The 24,271-nt window shown below is 37.0% G+C and overlaps 2 protein-coding genes across 2 annotated transcripts in view; one reads left to right on the top strand and one right to left on the bottom strand.

The window, feature by feature from the left end:
- The window catches only part of LOC140160541 (nuclear pore complex protein Nup98-Nup96-like), a 55,380-nt gene extending 45,406 nt beyond the window's left edge, over positions 1-9,974 (bottom strand). The window contains 1 exon segment of the mRNA XM_072183781.1: positions 9,860-9,974. The gene's annotated coding sequence lies outside the window, so the exon portion shown is untranslated.
- A 2,637-nt stretch (positions 9,975-12,611) lies between these two features.
- LOC140160471 (uncharacterized) lies at positions 12,612-13,892 on the top strand. Its single transcript, XM_072183706.1, has one exon. It carries the CDS (start codon positions 12,612-12,614, stop codon positions 13,890-13,892), a length of 1,281 nt encoding a protein of 426 aa, XP_072039807.1.
- The last annotated feature ends 10,379 nt before the right edge of the window (positions 13,893-24,271 follow it).

The following is a 24,271-nucleotide window of genomic DNA, read 5'->3' as shown; positions in this document are numbered from 1 at the left end:
ATACTGTCCAAACGCTCATACCCCAGCCCTTAATCTCTTCAAAATTAGCTAACTTTGCTCTCAAGATACAGATAGGCCAAAGTCATCAAAATTAATTTAGGTATTTATAAACCATTAAACTTCAAACAGAATTGTTTACACATTAATTAAGGCAGGCATTTTTGGTCGGGTTTTCGGGTACCCGACCCGACCGAGATTTCGCTACCCGGGTAAGAGAGTCAGCATTGGGATTACCAGCCCGAAAAATGTGTCGGGTACCCGGGTACAAAAATACCTGAAAATGCTTGCCTAGCATTAATCACCTTTGAAAATTTGGTGACCATTTAATAGTGACTGAAGTCAGACTGAAGTAATATCGTTCCACACTAGTGATGTGGTCGACATGCCTTATGTCAACGTCGGCACGTATGCCGACATGTCGACATCAAAAAATCATGTCGACAAATTTTTTTTTTTTTTTTTTTTTTTTTCAAAAATATTTTTGGTCAGAAAAAGCAAGTTATAGGCCCAAACTGACTTGTTATTCAAGGTTGGAAACCAGAGAAATACTGCTACTAAAAATTTTTTTAAATGCCAATTTTTTTTTTACAAAGTTGGATGAACTTGTACATTTTGATTACCTTTGCTTCTATTGAACAGTCAGGGACACATTGAATTAGTATGCATTGCTAGCTGTTCAATAGAAACAAAAGTAATTCAAATGTACAACTTTTTCAACTTTGTAAAAAAAATTGGCATTTTTTTTTTTTTTGAGTAGCAGTATTTCTCTGGTTTCCAACCTTGAATAACAAGTCAGTTTGGGCCTATAACTTGATTTTCTGGCCAAAAAATATTTTTTTGAAAATTAAAAAAAAAAAAAAATTTTGTTTTTTTTTTAGAATTTTTTTTTATGTCGACACTGTCGACGTCGGTATACGAATTATATCGACATGTCGACAATAAAAAACGGTGCCGACCACATCACTATTCCACACTCTATTAATATTATTGTGTCGTCATGGACAGTTTCACTCGAGCACTCTAGCTTTGAATTTGCACACAATAGTTACTCATTTAATGCTAGAGTATAATATCGGTCGGACAGCTATGACGGATGTTATTTATTCTGTTAGTATTAATGTTGAAATTTGGAGAAAATTTATTTAGATATGAGTCAACTGTTTCTTTTGAGTAAAATTTGCTCAAATTTTGTTTGTGCAATTTTAGCAACATTTTTAATGCTCGCCGGCCATGATCGGCTGTCCAAAATAGGCAAATCTTGCTCAAAAGATACAGAACTTGACTAATCGAAATTAACTTTCATCCAAATCAATGAAATTTCACCATTAACAAAATAAATAACCTCCGGTGCAAAAAATTGCACCACTTGGACCGAAAAACCATACCAAATAGCTCGAGATACTCTTATACAGGTTTACATTTTACTATATCTTGCTGTATTTCAGCTAGAGCGCCAAAGGAAGAAAACCTGGGTTTTTTCTGAGAATACAAACAGCAAACACGTAATCATTTCATGACTTCAGTGACGCGACCTTGATCATTGATGGCTATCATTCTGTACAACATGTCAAGTGAAGTGAGAGAGAATTGAATAGATGCATGTTCGTCACAACAGAAATTAGCATCTCATGAATGCGCAACAAATCTTTAGAAATAAGAAAACCAACTTATAGACAGGACTGTCTCGTGTCTGATACCAAAGCACTCTAGGCTAGCATCAAATGCGTACGTAGACACAGAACATGAGAACAGAGAAGCTCAGAAGGCCAGTCAGCGCCAGTGCAGTGGTAATCGTAGTGACGGAGTATATCCTGTCTGGACACATCACACTTCATGTGTGATGTGTCCTGCTATTCGCCAAACTCCGATATGCAGTACTTCGAGGACGGCCCGTCACTTTTAGCTTCCTGAGAACACCTGTACTTAACTTACGAAACCACAAACTCACTAACTTCAACTTGCACTATATTCATAACATAAAACATATATTAATTATTACCGATACACCACTTGCTCGTTTTTACAGAAAAGCGAAGCAGCATGGCATCGCAGTGCACCAGGACGTGCCGTGTGCAAAATTTCTAACGGGCGCCATAACCCGTTTTGTGATTGGTTCATTGGTTGTATATTAACCATTTATCGCAATCGTGAAGCCAATCAATGAACGCGACGGCCTTCATGGGTAATGTAGATCTGACCACGAAAAGCGAAGTACGTCTAACCTGATTGGTTAAAAAAATACTTGGACCAGTCAGCGTGCTCAGTTCTTAATTAACAGCCACATGCTTGCTCGAGAACTCTAGCTTCGAATTTGCACACGATAGTTACGCATTCGATGTACTTTACTATGGTTTTTCGGTCGGACAGCGGTTCAATTTTTTACACCGGAGGTTATTTATTCTGTTAATGTTGAAATTTGAATGAAAGTTATTTTGATGAGTCAACTGTATCTTTTGAGCAAGATTTGCGATTTTGGACAGTCTAAAATTTTGCTGAAGTGTAATTTTAGCAACATTTTTGATGCAATCGCCTGTCGTGATCGGCTGTGTTTACTTCTGACCTTCCATTGCTTTACACGGTGTCATGCTTCTGCGAATCCGACTAGATTTTGAATGCAAAGGTCTCTAGCCTAGAATGTGAAGCTATCGGTGAGCAAATTCTTGGCTAGAGTTCTCGAGCAACCACGTGCAGGTGATTTCCATGTGGTGTTTCAGCGATGGAGTATAAATTCAGCTTGACAACTTATCTTGCAGGTGCAAGGACAATACCCGGAGACAATCACTGACACTACAACAATTAATCTAATAGGTGGCTCAAAATAAGCTAAGGTGTCATAAAAGTGTAACACACAATTATTTTTCCAGCTCTTTTCTTTTGGTCTCCAACCAGGTTTAAATTATAGTATGCACATATATCGCTCATAATACACTAAAAAGAAAGATAAGTTATAGACCATTTACTTCACAAATTTAATTTTCTAGTTCCCTTACATGACGTTATATTTGACAGACACAATTTTGATGATTTTCTGCAATCAAATAAAAATTTATAAAGTATTACATAAGGTATTTTGTGGTTATTTAGGTGTAGGACCTACAGCAACTGATTGTGGAAAAAAATGTGTCCAAATATTACAATAAGGAGGATAAATTGTTATAAATAAAATATGTGTGTCTGTCAAGCCATAACATACGCAAGATGTCTGTCAAATGTAACATACAGAATAATAATTTGGCAAAAACAGTAGTTCAAGATGGGAAATTGAATAAAGATCACATGCAGTTTATAAATCACATGTTTTAAAACACTTTTATAAACTCTAAACTATCATCATAATGTGAACATCAAGTGATTTTTAATTTTTTAAACGTATTATGTATGTTACTTTTGACAGACACATACAAATCTTATGTATGTTACTTATGCATAAATGTTTGACAGACAACACTTAACAATGGATTGTGTCATCAAAAAAGCTTCTCCTCACAAAGTGATAGTGCCACAAATCTAGGTGGAGCTAAATGCTATGTCATGTAGCATAATTAGCTGTATCACCCTAGTTTAGCAGGAATTACAGCACCGTCTTGCGTATGTTACTATTTGACAGACATTTCAAGAACAATTTTAAAATTGTTATATGTTCAAAAAAGATGGCAGCCAGTTACAAATTGATTATAATATGGAGAAATGAAGTTATTTACAATAGATTTACCCTTTAGTTTATGCTTCAAGTCTTTGTTTATAAAAAACTGAGGGACTTCAAAATCAATCAAAAGTTTGACAGACAATAGTAACATACGCAAGGCAAACTTTTAACCTTTTTTTGATCTGTTAACTTATAATTCATAATGCCTCTTTCTGTTTTTTTGATTGGTTTACTGCACCATTTTGGGAAACAGGTCACATGAATTTCTATAAGGATCCATAAAAAAATTAAAAGCTGTTGAAAAAAGGCGTCTCTTGGCATGTTATAAATAAAAGTGTAAAAATAGGCATTTTTACAGCTATTTTTTTTTTTTTAATTATTTAGAGTGAAAGGATTTTACTTAAATTGTGTATGCTATGTCTTTACTACCTAAACTTGCCACTAAACTAGCAAATATTCCATTTCTATAATTATTATTTTAAAAAAAAGATGTCAAAATATATGGCTATAATATGACACCTTAGCATATTTTGAGCCAGATGGCTTGTTTAAATGACATGCATCGGGTGGATTTTACGATTGAGGTAAGATTTTTGGCCTGCCCCGGCGTGAATATTTAGGTATGCTAGGTGAATTCAAATTTGCCATCAAACTGCATCATTTTATATCAAATCAAAGCCCTTGAGTAAAAAAAAGCCAAAACTGAAAACCATTTTTTCATAGCACTTTCCGTAGCAAAGTTACATCTTGTCAAAGATTGACTTTCATCAAAAACTTTCAGCTAGCAAAATTCCCCAAAAACGGCATTTCGGGGGTGTTTCTAGATCTTAGTCTCATTATGATAGCAGCTTTTTTTAATGGAACTCAGTGTGGTAAATAAGCAAAAATGACCACGGGCCATTTGGGCCCTTGTTCTTGAATCTTTAGGGGCCCTCACAAACTTTTGCGGGCCCGAATAAATTGAGAGTGGAAAATAAACACATTTTTTGAAAAAATCAGCATTTAAAATGAATCTCCATTATGAATTAATAGTGTAGTATGGACGATGTCTTGGAAGATTTTTTGTATTTTCAGTCCTGTTTTTCAGTAAGCTTAAATTTATTTATTTATTTACTTATTTTTTTCATGGGCCAGTCGGGCCCTCATGGCACATGGGCCCGCCTTATTTACACCACGCTGATGGAACTGCTATCCAAATCCCTCTAAAATTCCATGTGCGAGTGACTTATTACCATAAAAAATCATATATTTGGGTCAAGTGAAGTATAGAAAACATATTTATGTACGTTTCCTTCTTCGGCCAGTTGTTTTTAATTTCTATGTAAATATGCATTGACATTGTCGGCGAATTTGGCTGACTAGCAAATGTGTTAACTAAAGTTTGCCTGGGTTACCTAGAATATTCTCATTTTTCTTCATCAAAAATGCTAGCGATGACCAGTTTTTTGCTGACAATTTGATAACAAGATACTTTCATACGTGATAGGGTAAAAACGATAGCTGTACAGTCGTCTAAAATATACATTTTGATATAGGCCTAAAATTATCTGCACAAAATCTTTGCTTTGGTCCATACATTGCCAAAGGCTTGGGATGTTTACGTATAGTGACGGAGTTGTGAGTACCTCGGGCTATAGCCAAAATAACAAATTCTCGATCATGAGAGGATGTACCTTCTGTGTCAGCGTACTTTTCATAGAACAACACGATCGCGCGACCTGCATGACCGAACCTTGACCTTGCCTAGCAACGACCGTGTGATTGGTCAATTCTCAAAAGCTGTATTTGCGCCGTAAGCGCCGGTCTTTGCGTAGTACATACATGTACGCTCGACGTAAATAACTGTGCGTACCCAAGTTGGCTCTCATGATCGAGAATTTAATATTTTGGCTATAGTAGTATTATTCATAATCATTATAATTATTATATCCCTCATTAATATATTCTCGTTCATTAATTGGTTAAACGAGTATCATGTGACCAAAAATAGTTTTACTATTTTGCAAACTTGTTAAGGGGGTACTACACCCATTGCATTTTTTTTTTTGGTTTTTTGCATTTTGTGAAGAAATGAGAAAAAAAAAAATTGACAAAGTGGTATGCAAAATGAAGGGGCAAATCTTCTCGTTATATTGGTGGCATCGGTATGAATGTAGCTTACATGCTTTTGAAGATAGAAGCCAAAAGGAGGTACATCACTCATGCTTTAAATTCACTTCATTTTGGAAAGCTTGCTATCAACGGATTTCGTTAAAATTTTGGATACGTGTTGCCAACGCATTAGAGAAATAATGTTGATATGTAAAATGGGAATAAGTGGTTCCTGATGGCTTCATGAACTTGGTGATTTTCAGAGCTCCACATCTATCAAAAAACGAACTGGTTAAAATGCTTCTATTTTCAATGTTGAGCTATATTTTGTATTTGTAACTAGCGACATTATTTCACTGAAACTTACTTAAGCCATATGTAACAGGTTACCACAACCATACTACAGCAATGTTGAAAAAATTGCATTTCTCGTCAATGCGATATACCCACCATATTCAATAAGACTCGTAAGCTTAGATTTGCTAATTTTGGTAACTATTTTGTCGTTATTTTCTAATCCATTTCAACTAGGAACTCCAAAATTGATACAGTGATATAATATTTTAAGTGGATTCATATTTTTGTGTCTTACCTATCATTGTCGCTATCCAAGGCAAAAAAAGCAAATATATTCCATAGAATTCTGCACTCGCCACGGTATCCGAATTTTGACACGCTTAATTTTGACATCACCCGTGCGTTATAATTACTTTTTATATATAACGAGCTGTCTCCGGGCTGGTTATAACCAGTTGCCGTGTTTTATGCATGTATATATTTAGGTATTTTTAAGCTATTCTGGCGTATGGGGCAATCCCAATACGGAGCCATGGAGTATGAAAAAAAAATTGGACAAGCCAAGACGGGCCGGGGAAAGGAATTTGGGAAAATTGGGCAGATCGACGGGGGGAAAGCGATATTTGGTGCACATACCGTATATTAAATGGGACACGACTGATTCTTGAATAACACGCACTTTTGGAAGTCACGCCACGGGTAGGCCTATGCCTACAGTATTACGCAGTAAAAATCATGAAAAATTTCCTGCATGTTATCCGCACGCCACGTAGGCCCTACGCCGATTTAGACATTCCCATCTATACAATTTTAAAGGCCTATCCAGTAATCCCAGCAAAGTGTGAAAAATTAAAATTAATTATAATGTCTAAAAGTGAAGGATACCCCGGTAAGTCATTTAAATTGTCATTTGGTATTTTTGAAATGTAATATTTGGCACATAGGATCCTATCAGCAGTAGGCCAATTGATGTAGGTGGCCTATCATAGGCTTAGCTAGTAATCAGATTCGTAAAATGTCTGATGATTTTTTTTTCTCGGGATGAGATTTTGTCTTTAGTACTCGTGTTTGGCTAATAAACCACTAATACTATAACAACAAACAGGGACAACAAAGGCGATTATGGCCGGGAAGGAAGGGGAATGCAAGAGGTAAGAAATTTCAGTTTGTAGGCCTACACCATTTGGAAATCCCCAGTGAGCCCCTTATCATGCTTATTGAATATTTTAGTAGTGTTATGACCCCGGCTAACTTTTTATTTTTCCGTGTTATGTACGCCTAATTATTAAATTGCGGAATTGTAGGCCTATACTGCTTTACACCGATGATTCAGTTTCTATTATCGCAACTCGCCATCTGGGGCGGCGAATTGCTTTCCCCATGCCAACAAATCTTTGCCCTCCCCACTTTGACATGCCAACCCCTCTATCGACATACCAAAACATTATCCCCCTACACCTACATGGCAGCCGGTATTCAGTTTTAGGCGCAGGCCGAGAAGGGGCAAGCCGCAAGTTTTGGCACGTAGGCGAGTATATTATTGCAAAAGCCAAGTATTAATATACCCGGGGTATAATAGGTCTACTATTATTTAATATGTTCACGTTCTCTACTTACTTTATTAGGGCCTACCATTTAAAATGTCTAAAATTGCGGAATTGTTAAAATGTCTTAAATTGCGGAATTGAGCAAATTTATCATACGTCCAGTGCCGTAGAGGCTCATACATAAGGGGGGCAATGGGGGAAGCTACCCCACCCCTGTGGGAAGTCCGCCTCTTGGATGCGGTCGCCTGAAGAAGAATTTTATTAGGGCTTTTTGTACTTTTGAGCCTATTTTGTTTCGTCACAAATTCCCCCTTGAATGAGGGTTTCCCTTTCACTCCTTTGCCCCCCCTTAAAATTCCTAGCTACGCCCATGACGGCCCCCCCATGACGCCACTTCACGGGAGGGGAAGAGGCACAACATACATTTCTTGATTTTATCAGGATTTTACCAAGAGAAGGTGCTAGGCATACATGCTCATGTTTGAATCTGGCAACACGAGAACTTTGAACTTCTGCGGTAGTCTTGTAGCCGTCCGCCCTGTTCAGTTTTATACACGCATTTGAATAGGAATTGTTTTATGACTTACTTAATGTTTATGGAGCACATTTTCTTCATTAGTTTGTCAAGTTGATGTCAAATGTTCTATTCTATATTATTTGGCAATAGTTTTTTTTTGCCTACAGTATGTCCAAACATGGTCCAATGTTGTAATTTGTTGTTTTTGATCGCAAAGGTCGGATATTTTTATTCCCGATTTAACTGTGCACCCGCCGAGGGCTTCGCAAGGGTGCAGAATTCTGCGAAAAGTTTGACGGTAATTTTGCCTTTTTTGACACTAAAACGCATTCGATCCTTAATTTTATTTCAACAAAATTTTGATTTGATTAGGTAGCATAATGAGGCGGCTACAAACTTTTTTACCAAATCTTAAAGAATTATTCTCAAATGTCTGACCTGTGTATTTCCTATTGGTATTAATACAAATTGACGTGTCAGCCCTAGTAGGCAGGTCGTATTTTGGACCGGTAGCGAGTCTAATACGTACTGTATGTGAATATCGATGAATGTTAGAAACGGCAGAACCCGGTTGTGAAGAAGACTACGTGGCTCGTATAAGCGTCCTTACCAACCATCCAACTTTAAGACAAATGGGTGAAAAGGACACTCTTTCACGATGTTTTTCATATTTTTTTATTTCACATGATTCGTGCATATATCGCCTAGCTATATATGAAAAAATTTTTTTTTAGACCAATCAAACCAATATATGGGTGTAGTACGCCCTTAACAAGCCGATTGATGAGGGAACGGGGTACTATTCAAAGGACTATCTCCCGGGGAAATAGTTTTACTATCTCCCTCTGAGCGCGTCCCGGAGCGCTGATGACCTCATAACCACGCCGCAGTTACTAGTGGTCAATGCAACTCGCCACATACGCTGGATATCAGTACCGCTCCAGGGTATTAATGTGTAGCAATTCGTTTTGTCTTGCGAAGCACACAATTAAGCAGCACAGACATGACAGAAGTGCAGCTAAAATACGGCGGTTTAATGGCATAATCTGAGTTACATCAGGATCAGTACGTATCTTAATATTGATGGTGAAATAACAAGGAATATGTTAACATGGTTACTCGTTTCACGGCGGTATTGTAGAGGTTGTCACACATTTTCACGGTAAGCTTTAGCCACTCAACTGTGTGCGTGCATTGTGCATTCAATCAAAACAAAGCAAGGCCGGCGTAGCCTTGACTAGGCCTAGCCTACATTTATGCCTAGGCCTATTATGCCTTGTGTTTAATGAACAAAGAATATATTAATGAAGGATATAAAACAAATATTTACTGCTCTAAATTTGGGATCTGGTGGAATCTATTGGTCCCCTCGGTGAACTGGAGACCGTGAGCCTACTATTTTCCCTCGACCTGGGCTGGCGGTCTCGGGAAAATAGTAGGCTCACGGTCTCCAGTTCACCGAGGGGACCAATAGATTCCACCAGATCCCGAATTTAGAGCAGTAAATATTTGTATACTAGAAATCCAACAAAGTCATGAAGTAATCAACGCTAGGCTAAAAATAGAATAACAAATAACTGCAACTTTTCAAACCTCTATTTAGTGTGTATGATTGATTTGTCAACAAACACTGACTTGATTGTTGTGGCGCGATGCAAGTAGAAAATACGAGTAACTTATATCACGCTATCTTTGGGTAATTATAAAACAACATACACGCAATCAAACTAATTTTATACAAGAAAATATGACTATAATTACCATCCTGACGTAATAATTGGGAGATCCCCTTCCTTTCCGCATAAATCTGGTACGAACAGGCGCAAACTAGATATGAATACACACACATGCGTAGCACATAGGAATCAAAGCAATTACAATTTACACAGGGCTCGAGGATATCCACGCAAAAATCACATTGACTGAAAAATAACCGACTGGAAATAATAGACTACAGACCAGCCCTGTGTATATTTCAAACATAGTTGGCCGGCTGTGAATGAAGACTATATTGCAACCCATTTAATATCATTCTGTTTCAGAAAACGTTCTAGAAACGTGTGGAGAGCGTTTGCGCATGCGTAGACCAATGTAGTTTGCGTATGCTTAGCAGTAAGCTGCTGAGTTTCGAATTTGGACATTAATGTGTTCAAATTTATCAATTAATTTCTAGATTTACAAGTCGTAACTTGATTGACTAGATAGAACAAAGTCTATAGACTGCCTGTATAACTATGGGCAAGTCAGACGCCAAAGATTTGGGTAGAAATAAGCCCCATTCTGGTAGCGGCATCACGACGCCAAAAGTGTCTGAACCCGCAAACCCGCCGAATTCGGAAAGGTCGTCACACTCGCAGAATAGTACACCAATGGCTAAGACCGTGGGTGACAAGGATGACCGCGGACCGGGGCACAAAGAGCTAATGGCCCTACCAAACCTGCCAAAGTGCAGCAAGACAAAAACTTCGTTCAGGGTCTAAGTACCAGGATGGAGAAGTGTGAGAATTTAATGTTGACTCAAGCTCAACAAACCAAAGAGTTCCAAAATATGATGCTGAATCAACTCCAAGAGTTCAAAACGAACTCACAGATCTATTGGAATGAATATGAGGAAGATTATGAATATGGATATGATCATGATGAGCCTCAGAGTGAAAATATAATACCAGACCCCCCTCTACACGAGGACATGAGTTTGAGTAATGAATCAGTGCCACTGCCCAACAATAATATAAACAATAGCAAAGATGGCTCTGCACTCGCAGCATCAGCTTTACCGTCAACATCAGCAGTGATTGATAACACATCCACGGCAACTCAGCCTAGCATGATTAAGCCTGTTGATAAAGCTTCAGATTTGGGCTTTGCTGCACGGTTTGCAGTCATTGATACTTTGGGTGACTCTATTCAAGATTCTATTGCTAGTGGCATAGATTATTTGAGTGGCAACCCCTGATACTGCAGAGTTAAGCAACACATATGACAAGTACAAGTGTCCAAGCAACTGTACTAACCTTGTAGTTCCTCTTGTCAATTCGAAATATGGAACAATGTACCGTCACACACTCGGTCCTGGGACCTTAAACTACAAAAACTTCAAAAACCACTTGTGACAGGCATAATTGCCTTAGCTAGGGGCTTAGTGCCACTGATAGTGCAGACCTAGAACACCAAGATGCGCTTAGCTTTGCTAACGAGTGCAAATTTTGAGTTAAACTGTCTCAGGAAAGAGTCAATTAAACCAAGCCTGAACAGTAAATACCACCATTTGTGTAAGCCAGATGTGAAAGTTACCCAAACTTGTTCGGGATAATCTCTCCCAGCAAGTAAAAGAAATAGCAGAAGTGCAGAAAACTGCAATGGGTGTTACAATTAATGCGCCCAAGAGGCAATTTTAGACAGCATCCATATAGCCGTCCATACACGAGACCGCAATTCACTCAGGGCTACCGATCAGGCCTAGGCCTACAGAACAATTTTTTAGGCAGAGGCTTCAGACCCGCTTCAAATCTCGCACCCCATACATGTACAATCGCAAGCACGCCAGCGGGGTCGAGGCCGGGACGGGCCGGGATATCAGACCCCATTTCAGAATCTGACGACGAACCAGAAGCTACAGCCAACACAGTCGGCTGCAGCAGCGCCACTAGGCCACCCACTCTAGAACCAGAGGTGTGCAAGCTTAAAGGCTCTGAGGTAGGTGAGTACATAAATAGTACATATGAAATAGAACTTTCAAAGATACCTGTTTGTACTGGGGGTCGTTTACAGCTATTTGTGCATAATTGGCGAGAACTGACCTCTGACCCAGTGATCCTTGAAGCAATATCCTGCTATAAATTGGCATTTTCTGATGCTTTGCCAGTACAAATGAATGTCCCATATCCATACAGATTATCAGAACATGAAGTTGAATCACTGGACCAAGAAATAACAAAATTGCAATCAAAAGGGGTTATTGAAGAAACCATGCCGGAAGAAGGTGAATTTGTTTCCAATATATTTGCCAGGCCGAAAAAAGATGGCGGCTTGAGACTAATTTTGGACTTGTCCAAGTTGAATGAATATATTGAATATATCCACTTTAAAATGGATACCTTTGAGGATGCACTCAAAATTAGTGACAGAAGGATGTTTTATGGCATCCATAGACCTGAAGGATGCTTATTATTCAATTCCTATTGCTGATGAGCATAGAAAATTTTTGAAATTCATATGGAATGGATGTAGATGGCAATTTAAGGCTTTTACCAAATGGCCTGGCAAGTGGTCCAAGAATGTTTACCAAGATAATGAAGCCTCCATTTGCAAAACTTCGCACTTTAGGGCATACAATTACTGGATATATAGATGATTCATTACTACTGGCAGATTCAAGGATAATGCATTTGAGGCAGTGAAAAGTGCGGTTCAAATTCTGGAGTCACTGGGCTTTATAATCCACCCAACCAAATCTGTGTTTGAGCCTCGCCAAGAGATAGTATACTTGGGGTTTTGCATTGACTCTAAATCCATGAGAGTAGAATTGACACAACACAGAAAACAAGAACTAAAACAAAGGTGCCAGGAATTGCTGCATATGCACAAATCTCACATTAGGCAGGTTGCCAAAGTTATTGGGAAGTTAGTAGCTGCTTTTCCAGGTGTTGATTATGGACCATTGCACTATAGAGAATTAGAAAAGGAAAAGTCTATGGCACTGAAGATCAGTAAAGGAAATTTTGACTCCAAAATGATATTATCTGATAAAGCAAGGGCTGAATTAGTTTGGTGGATTCAGAATATAGATACAGCATACAGGTGCATCAACCATGGTGTCCCGATTATCAGGCTACAAAGTGATGCCTCAGGCCTTGGCTGGGGTGGCACTGATGGTACTACTCACATTGGTGGTAGATGGGGCCCAGAAGAAACTGTAAAAGCCGCTAACAATGAAATAAATTACTTAGAGCTGTTAGCAGCTTTTTTAACCATGAAAGCTTTTTGCAAGAATATGCAACATGTCCATGTACAAATTCAACTGGACAATACTACTGCAGTCGCATATATCGCTCATATGGGCGGTACCAAATCTGAAGACTGTAATGCACTAGCAAAGGTTGTTTGGGCATGGTGCCAGGAAAGACAAATTTGGCTATCAGTAGCACACTTGCCAGGGATTCATAATGTTATAGCAGACAGGAAATCACGCCATTTTGATGATCAAACAGAGTGGATGCTAGACAAAGGCATTTTTCAAAGGCTATGTGCACTCCTTGGGAAACCAGAAATAGATCTATTTGCATCAAGGCTAAATGCACAGGTACACAGATATGTATCTTGGAAACCAGACCCCACAGCCGAATCAGCTGATGCCTTTGCAGTCAACTGGGGGAAAATGCAGTTTTATGCATTCCCCCCTTTCTGTTTGATTAGTAAATGCCTGCAGAAAATTGTGCAAGAAAGAGCAACTGGTATCATGATTGTCCCCAAGTGGCCTACTCAGGTTTGGTTTCCAAAGCTTATGTCAATGCTAGTTGAAGAACCCATAATATTACCTAGAACCAAAAACCTGCTTGTACAACCTGTATCAAATGTTTGTCATCCTTTACATAACAAATTGGTTCTTCTTGCCTGTAGGTTGTCAGGAGATGCTATGAAGATCAAGGACTTTCAAAAGAAACTACGGACATTATCGCCGCTTCATGGAGAAAGTCCACTGAGAAACAATATAAAGTATACATTGACAAATGGATGGTCTTTTGTGACCGGAGGAAAATTGATCCTATGCAAGCAGATGTCATACAAGTGCTAAATTTCCTCACAGAACTAGTGCAGTTACACATGAGCTACAGTTCCATAAACACTGCCAAGGCGGCATTATCTACATTTTATTTCTGCCTGGAGGGCTTACAGTTGGGAGCCATCCATTAGTATCTAGATTTGGTAAAGGTGTTTTCAATTTGAACCCGCCCATGCCAAGATATAATGCGGTTTGGGATGTGAAAGTCGTCCTAAACTATTTAAGAACTCTTTCGCCAATTTGTAATTTGAGATTACGAGACCTGTCGCTGAAGTTAACAATGTTATTAGCCCTTCTCTCAGCCCAGAGAACACAAACACTGCATTTATTACGAATTGACCAGATGACACTTCTCCCCACCAAAGTTATCTTCAATGTAAATGCTTTGCTTAAACAGAGTAGGCCTGGAAACACAGGTCTAAAAATAGAACTGGATGCATATCCAATAGATCCTCGATTGTGTATTGTAACATATTTGAACCACTACTTGAAGGCAACTGCGTCACTACGCGGAAGTGAAATGCAGCTGCTCATTAGCTTCCGAAAACCACATGAACGTGTCTCAAAAGACACAATAGCAAGATGGATCAAAACTGTGATGCACAAATCGGGTATAAATGTTGAGGTGTTCAAAGCACACTCTACACGTGCAGCTTCAACTTCTGCAGCAAGTAATCGGAATGTCCCTATCTCACACATTCTCAGTACAGCAGGATGGTCAAATGAAAAGACTTTCCAAAGGCACTACATGAAGCCAGTTGTTGATAATCAGGGACAATTTGGTACATCACTGCTTAACAAGTGAACTGATTTGATGAAACAAAGGACTTGGTCAACATCACGTGTATTATTGTTACATTGTACATGTTTAATTATGTGTATATGTTTAGTTATAAAAAGAAAAATTTAAATGTTTGAAGCTAATTAGCTAAAAATCCACAAAGGATTAATTTTCCTGGAAAATGTTCATTAAGTCAGTGTGCATGTTTATTGTTTGCACCACAAACCAAAAGTTGAAGTTTTTAGCTTGAAATATGTTGTGCTGTGCACAAGCATATTCAAATTTGGTAAAATGTTTACAGGCATTTTTTGGAACTGTTCAATGTTTAGTAGAGAATGTAGCTGTTGATATAGTCAAAATAGTTGGAATATGATGTTATGCATTAAAATATTGATATTGAATTTTGAAAATGTTGAATTTGATATTGAGTTGCATATTTGTTTCTAAGAAATATTTTGGGTAAGGTTTTTTGTTGAGATATGAAACCAGAGTTGCTTTAAAGTCTCCACACGTTTCTAGAACGTTTTCTGAAACAGAATAGGAAGATTAAGCGAGAACTTACCTGTTCGAAGTTTGATCACTATTCTGTGAAGAAAGGTAGTGAGAGATAAAGTGCCATCCACTACCCATCCCTTGAACAAGAATTTATCATGATTGTGATTATTTACAATATGACACATGTATGATTATGGAGTTACACTACCAGATAACTCTGGCTCCATATCTGTTAAAGATTGATCTACGCATGCGCAAACGCTCTCCACACGTTATCTCTCACTACCTTTCTTCACAGAATAGTGATCAAACTTCGAACAGGTAAGTTCTCGTTTAATCTTCCTATTAAACATGATCAAAGTTTTGTCTTTGGATTTAAAATATTATGAGATTGGGCCTCCTTCTTTTAGTTCACTGGTTCAAAGAAGTATTTTAGATAATTCTAGGCTATTGCACCAATCTGCCAAATCTTCATCTTTCTTTAATTCGATGTTTGTTTCCCTCCCACGTCTTTGGAATGGAATTCCCTCTGAATTGCATCATAACAATCTTGTTGTAAATCTGAATGTAATTCTTTTTTATACTTGAATATGCTTAAATGATCTTGTGGTATTAATTGTTTTGGCTTATGTATTTTCAAATGCCTGTATTTTATGTAGGGTACCTGCAGGTAATATAGGACCATTAAGGACGTTTAGCTTATTTGCATAAAAACTAAAGAAGATATGCCCACAAGAGATTGTTATGATGAACAACCTGTCCTTTAAGATTAATACATCAGGCAATACCTTGTTTTTATGTTTGTTTGGACGCTATGACGTCAAAATGACGTCATCGTCAAGTGTCCATATTACCTGCATGTGCAGGTAATATGGGACACTGTGTTATCTCTATGGTGAAAATCAAAAAGTTCAGAAAATCACTCTTTTGTTCTAAAAACATTTTTGTTACATGATTTTGAATGTTAAATGCAAATTTCTACAAGAAAATTCAATTTTCTAAATAGTTTTGCTTTTCGCATTGACAATGCACACAATTTCCTATGTGTCCCATATTACCTGCACCCATTCAGTTGAAAATCAGAGAAAATAATCATTTATAAAAGGAAAGTGCCACATGTCAGTGGAATTTTACCTGCTGATAAGCTTAACCCATCACCTAAAGATCATAAAAAATGACAAATGCCCCCTCAGTACCATAGTTTTTGGAAACACAATCATAAAATGTGACGTCATTGATTTTATATCAGGCCAAAAAAACGACATAATTTTTTGGGCAATTTCACTCTTTTTGGCATTGATTTCCAAGAGTTTGATACACAGACTCCAAAACTGCATTTCTAGAAGCACAATTGATGTCTCTATTAACACTTAACAAATCAACTTAAAGTGTTTACCTTCTCTAAGCTACTTTTTGTTAAAATGAAAACAGGTGTCCCATATTACCTGCTGTCCCATATTACCTGCACCTACCCTATAAGCTTTTTTTTTATATTTATATAGTTTTCCCCAAGATTTTATAATGGTTTTGTTTTAGGCCTACTAAATGTCAGAGATGTAGACTTGAGTCGTGTGACTTGGACTTGAGTCTGACTCGAGTCACTATTTTTGGGACTTGTGACTTGACTTGCAACTTTTGCAAAATGACTTGACTTAGGCCCTACTTGTGACTTAGACAAAATGACTTGGACTTGGACTTGGACTTGACAAAAATGACTTGTCACCAACACAAGTCTGAGGTTGGGAAAGGGAAAACATTATATATTCATATTAGAATAATTTTTTTCTACAAATATGAAACACAAAACTTGGCAAAAACAAATTGAATTTAATTAACTTGTTCTTGAACTACCAATGTGATGCATCAGACTTCGTTAGTAGCGACCTACTCAGACTCCGAAACTCAATTTGATTTCCACCATATTGAATACCCATCAACAAATCACACCATGACCAACTGGTGAATAGACTTGTAGTGACTTGTGCGTGACTTGACTTGTGATTTGATGACTTGTGACTTGACTTGACTTGCAACTTTTTCAAAATGACTTGACTTACTTGGGACTTGGACAAAAGGACTTGTGACTTGGACTTGACTTGGAAAAAATGACTTGTTGACATCTTTGCTAAATGTTAATAGTTTTTTTGTACTTTCAAGTTTAATCTTTTTATTCATGTGCAGGATGAGTGGGCACTTCTGTGTTTGGGCTTTTAGTAGGTATGTCATAGTGGCTGCACAATAATTCTGCCACACTGTGCATGCAAGCATAACAGTGAATTGAAAAGCGCGCGCTTCAAAGTTGACCAATTTTAGAAAACATCATGTCAAAAAATGAATTTCCTCACAATGCTTCATTTATCCAAAATGTTTGAATTTTTAATATATGGTGTGTGGCAAAGCAAAAAACATGCAAAATAATGTTCCAAAAAACATTGCCTACCACGCGTTATAGATGATGATGATTCAGTACGCAAAATAAATGTGAGGATTCATTACGCAAAATCCCGGGGCCGGTAAAACGGCTATAATTTGCCGCACGCTTAGAAAAAAAAATCGGCATTAGGCCCAATGCAAAGATATATTAACAAAAAATGTTAAAATGAAGAAGCTGACCAAAATTTAAAACGGCACTTATATAGCAGAGATTATTGGGAACATGAAGAAAAGAAAATAAGAAACAAAACAAAACAAAAACACAAAACAAAAACAAAAAAACAATGATGATTCAGTAGGCCTACGGCAAATACTTTTTGTCTCATATAAACCTGCCGTGATTGCTATTTTCGGTAGATAGTCAAAATAATAATCATTAAAAAAATTAATAAACATAAAGAAAAAATAGAGGCATCAATTATTTTCTTTGTAGGCCCTATATGCTATCTACAGAAGATAGCAAGTAAAGCAAAAAACATGCTAAATAATAATGTTACATAAAACATTGCCTAACACGCGATGATGATTCAGTACGCAAAATGTGAGGATTCGGTGCGCAAAATCCCAGGGCCGGTAAAACGGCTATAATTTGCCGCGCGCCTAGAAAAAAAATCGGCATTAGGCTGAATGTAAAGCTATAAAGAAATGTTTAAATGAAGAAGCTGACCAAAATTTAAAACGGCACTTATATAGCAGAGATTATTGGAAACATGAAGAAAAGAAAATAAGAAACAAAACAAAAAAGCAAAACAAAAACAAAACAAAAGCAAAAAACAATAATGATTCAGTACGCAAAAAATTACTTTTTGTCTCATATATAAACCCGCCGTGATTGTTATCTTCGGTAGACAGTCAAAATGATAATCATTAAAAAAATCATTAAACATAAAGGAAAAAATAGAGGTATGAATTTTTTTCTTTGTAGGCCCTAAATCCTATCTACAGAAGATAGCAAGCAAACCAAAAAACATGCAAAATAATGTTCCAAAAAACATTGCCTACCACGCGTTCTAGATGATGATGATTCAGTACGCAAAATGGGAGGATTCAGTGCGCAAAATCCCGGGGCCGGTAAAACGGCTATAATTTGCCGCGGCATTAGGCCGAATGTAAAGCTATAAACATGATAAAGAAATGTTAAAATGAAGAAGCTGACAAAAATTTAAAACGGCAGTTATATAGCAGAGATTATTGGGAACATGAAGAAAAGAAAATAAGAAACAAAACAAAAAAGTAAAACAAAAACAAAACAAAAACAAAAACAAAGCAAAACAAAAAACAAAAAAACGATGATGATTCAGTACGCAAAAAATTACTTTTTGTCTCATAATAAACCCGCCGTAATTGCAATGGGAGGATTCAGTACGCAAAATCCCGGGGCCGGTATAATCGGTAAAACGGCTATAATTTGCCGCGCGCCTAGAAAAAAAAATCGGCATTAGGCCGAATGTAAAGCTATAAAGAAATGTTAAAATGAAGAAGCTGACCAAAATTTAAAACGGCACTTATATAGCAGAGATTATTGGGAACATGAAGAAAAGAAATAAGAAAATAAGAAAAAAAAAGCAAAACAAAAACAAAGCAAAACAAAAAACAATGATGATTCAGTACGCAAAAAATTACTTTTTGTCTCATATAAACCCGCCGTGATTGCTATCTTCGGTATAGGCCCCCTAGAGTCAAAATGATAATCATTACAAAAATCATTAAACATAAAGAAAAAATAGAGGAATGAATTATTTTCTGAGAAGGCCCTAAATGCTATCTACAGAAGATAGCAAGTAAAGCAAAAAACAAAACAAAAACAAAACAAAAACAAAACAAAAACAAAAAAAAAAAAAAACAATGATGATTCAGTACGCAAAAAATTACTTTTTGGTCTCATATAAACCTGCCGTGATTGCTATCTTCGGTAGACAGTCAAAATGATAATCATTAAAAAAAAAATTAAACATAAAGAAAAAAATAGAGGCATCAATTATTTTCTTTGTAGGCCCTAAATGCTATCTACAGAAGATAGCAAGTAAAGCAAAAAACATGCTAAATAATAATGTTCCAAAAATCATTGCCTAACACGCGTTCTAGATGACGATGATTCAGTACGCAAAATGTGAGGATTCAGTGCGCAAAAAACCCGGGCCCGGTAAAACGGCTATAATTTGCCGCGCGCCTAGAAAAAAAATCGGCATTAGGCCGAATGCAAAGCTATAAAGAAATGTTGAAATATAGAATCTGGCCAAAATTTAGAACGGCACTTATATAGCAGAGATTATTGGGAACATGAAGAAAAAAAAATAAGAAGCAAAACAAAAAAGTAAAACAAAAACAAAATAAAAACAAAATTAAAAACAATGATGATTCAGTACGCAAAAAAATTGCTTTTTGTTTCATATAAACCCGCCGCCGTGATTGCTATCTCCGGTAGACAGTCAAAATGATAATCATTAAAAAAATCATTAAACATAAAGAACAAAATAGAGGTATGATTTTTTTCTTTGTAGGCCCTAAATACTATCTACAGAAGAAAGCAAGCAAAGCAAAAAACATGCAAAATAATGTTCCAAAAAACATTGCCTACCACGCGTTCTAGATGATGATGATTCAGTACGCAAAATGTGAGGATTCAGTATACGCAAAATCCCGCGGGGCCGGTAAAACGGCTATAATTTGCCGCGCGCCTAGAAAAAAACATCGGCATTAGGCCGAATGTAAAACTATAAAGAAATGTTAAAATGAAGAAGCTGACCAAATTTTTAAAACGCCACTTATATAGCAGAGATTATTGGGAACATGAAGAAAAGAAAATAACTTACAAAACAAAAAATTTAAAAAAACAAATTAAAAAAAACAAAAACAAAAAAAACAAAAACAAAAAAAACAAAAAAAAAAACAAATCAAAAACGAATGTAAAACTATAAAGAAATGTTAAAATGAAGAAGCTGACCAAATTTTTAAAACGCCACTTATATAGCAGAGATTATTGGGAACATGAAGAAAAGAAAATAAGAAACAAAACAAAAAAGTAAAACAAAAAACAAAACAAAAACAAAAACAAAACAAAACAAAACAAAACAAAACAAAACAAAACAAAACAAAACAAAAAAAACAAATAAAACAAAACAACAACAAAAACAAAAAAACAAAAACAAAAAAAAAAAACATTGATGATTCAGTACGCAAAAAACAACTTTTGTCTCATATAAACCTGCCGTGATTGCTATCTTCGGTAGACAGTCAAAATGATAATCATTAAAAAAATTATTAAACATAAAGAAAAAATGGAGGCATAAATTATTTTCTTTGTAGGCCCTAAATGCTATCTACAGAAGATAGCAAGTAAAGCAAAAAACATGCAAAATAATAATGTTACAAAAAACATTGCCTAACACGCGTTCTAGATGATGATGTTTCAGTACGCAAAATGTGAGGATTCAGTGCGCAAAATCCCGGGGCCGGAAAAATTGCTATCTTCGGTAGACAGGCAAAATGTTAATCATTAAAAAAAATCATTAAACATTAAGAAAAAAATTAATAGAGGTATGAATTTTTTTCTTTGTAGGCCCTAAATCCTATCTACAGAAGATAGCAAGCAAAGCAAAGAACATGCAAAATAACAATGTTCCAAAAACATTGCCTACCACGCGTTCTAGATGATGATGATTCAGTACGCAAAATGTGAGGATTCAGTGCGCAAAATCCCGGGCCGGTAAAATGGCTATAATTTGCCGCGCGTCTAGAAAAAAAAATTTGCATGAGGCCGAATGCAAAGCTAAAGAAATGTTAAAATGAAGAAGCTGACCAAAATTCAAAACGGCAATTATATAGCAGAGATTTTTGGGAACATGAAGAAAAGAAAATAAGAAACAATACAAAAAAGCAAAACAAAAACAAAACAAAACAAAACAAAAAACAATGATGATTCACTACGCAAAAATTACCTTTTGTCTCATATAAACATACCGTGATTGATATTTTCGGTAGACAGTCAAAATGATAATCATTACAAAAATCATTAAACATAAAGAAAAAATCGAGGTATGAATTATTTTCTTTGTAGACCCTAAATGCTATCTACAGAAGATAGCAAGCAAAGCATAAAACATGCAAAATAATAATGTTCCAAAAAACATTGCCTAACACGCGTTCTAGGCCTAGATGATGATGATGATTCAGTACGCAAAATGTGAGAATTCAGTACGTAAAATCCCGGGGCCGGTAAAACGGCTATAATTTGCCGCGCGCCTAGAAAAAAAATCGGCATTAGGCCGAATGCAAAGCTATAAAGAAATGTTAAAATGAAGAAGCTGACCAAAATTTAAAACGGCACTATAGCAGAGATTATTGGAAACATGAAGAAAAGAAAATAAGAAACAAAACAAAAAAGCAAATCAAAAACAAAACAAAAACAAAACAAAAAACAATGAGTGTGGAGACAGTGAGTGGTTCACTATTGGCCAAGGCGTTCGTCAAGGTCAAGGATGCATTCTGTCACTGTACCTTTTCAACATTATATGCAGAGTACATCATGAGGAGAGCATTTGTTGGTGTTACAGGTGTCAGTCGGAGGACGAAAGATAAACAACCTCAGATATGCTGACGACACCACCCTTATTGCAAAGTCATCAGATGAGCTTCAGGACCTCATAGACAGAGTAAAAGCAAACATGAGGAATTTGGGCTGCATCTCAATGTCAAGAAAACAAAGACAATGATCTGTGGAGGAGATGCAAATCAGCAAGTGAAGTTGAATGGAGAAGTTGTGGAACAAGTTGACCCTTCCACTTTCTGGGATCACATATAGACAATGCAGGGGACAGTTCACAGGAAATCTGGTTTTCCCGATTGCCTTGTATGGCTGTGAAACGTGGGCGATTGGAATGACAGATACGAAAAAGATCTTGGCTTTTGAAATGTGGTGCTGGCGGAAGATGCTGAGAATATCGTGGAAAGAACATAAGACCAATGAATTTGTAAGAAACCAAATTGGAGAGCATGCTTCCATGTGCCAAAAAAATAGATCGTTTCAAACTGGCGTATTTTGGCCACATTTCTAGAAGAGATGGTGACAACATTGAGAAGAAAATTATGCAAGGTCACGTAGAAGGCAGTCGTAGAAGAGGTAGACAGAAGCTTAGATGGACTGATGGAATTAAACAATTAACATGATTAACAGGCCTTTCTCTCGTCGCAGCCCAACGTCTGGCTCAAGACAGAAGCTGCTGGAATACCATCATCAACAGGGTCACAAAGGGTCAGTCATGACCCATAGCACCAGGACGACGACGGTTCTCGTAAAATTACGGGAAATTTAATACAGACGTCCGATAATTTACGGTCCTTTTTTACAGTGAAGTCTTTGATTTTGTGACTGTAAATATTGTCAAATTGCATGTTTTGACCCATTTCTCTCAAAGTGCAAAACTATTAAAATTTTACTTTTATTGTGCGTTAGAACTATCTAAGGAATGAAATTTCTGAAAATTGAGAGTAGATCTAGTTTTATTTCCTCACATCCCGTCACATTCAAGTCCCCCCCTGGAGTTCGGCAGGGTTTTGACGACTCTGGCGTGCCATAGGAGAGGAAGGGCCAAGTTGGTCATGGGCCAGACTGGTCATGGGCCAGACTGGTCATGGGCCAGACTGGTCATGGGCCAGACTGGTCATGGGCCAGACTGGTCATGGGCCAGACTGGTCATGGGCCAGACTGGTCATGGGCCAGACTGGTCATGGGCCAGACTGGTCATGGGCCGAGTATATAATTATGCATAGACTTTTATTGTGTCCTCAATAATTAGCAGCTATGTACCCACCTGTATGGGCATGTATTGCACCACCGGCACACGTTTCAATTCAGCGAATGGTAGGCCAACGTAATCTGCTGGTTGCCGAGTGCCGTGTCAAAGATCCAATGCAACAGCTTCGCCTCACTTCTACATAACATGGCAAACCGTGAACAGAGAATAAAAGCATTTTTAAAAATTTTTCAAAACGTCAGTAAAATCATAGATCATCGAAATATGTTTCGATTGTCTATGGTAAAATTGAAAAAACATTGAAGAAAAATATTGAAAAAACAGGGTAATTCAATGAGAGAATATACGAAATTTGGGCAAATGGGGTTTTTTTTTTTCAAAAGGGTGTCTTTTGGTGACAGTAAAACAAAACGGGGGTCATTGAGGTAAGAGGGAGTTCCGTAAAACAAAAAAGGGGGTCATAATTTGGGTGAGAGGGTGATGAAAAATGGGGGTCAATGTGGACCACACATCCCCGTCAACCATTTTTAGCAGGCCTATGTGCTCCCCTCCGCGTATCTTATTATGTTATAGGCCTATATGCTCAGTGGCGTATAACTACTCCCTATTCAGAAAAATACAGCACTAATTTTTTGGAATTAAAAAATATCCTGTTTTGCCAAATGAAACATAGCTAAATCCTAATCTTTTCGTTAGTCCTAACTGGCAATAAAAGCATTATTTTAATATTTTTGAAATTTGAGGTAAAATGGTCCAAAAACATGCAATTTTGCATGTTTTCTTACAATTTCAGTGACAAAATTATTGTAAGACTTGGCACAAGTCTTAAGCATTCAAAATCTTGAGTATAGGCTAAGAGTTAGATCATAATTTTAATATTATATGTTATTTTTGCTAATTGGTTATGAAAAAGATTGAAAATGTGTTTT

This window comes from Amphiura filiformis, chromosome 9, assembly GCF_039555335.1.
Source record: "Amphiura filiformis chromosome 9, Afil_fr2py, whole genome shotgun sequence".
Lineage (NCBI taxonomy): Eukaryota > Metazoa > Echinodermata > Ophiuroidea > Amphilepidida > Amphiuridae > Amphiura > Amphiura filiformis.
This window is presented reverse-complemented; position numbering and strand designations above follow the sequence as displayed.

Excerpts from the sequence above, each read along its gene's own strand:
- LOC140160471 (XM_072183706.1), top strand. The coding sequence starts at position 12,612 with ATGAGAGTAGAATTGACACAACACAGAAAACAAGAACTAAAACAAAGG.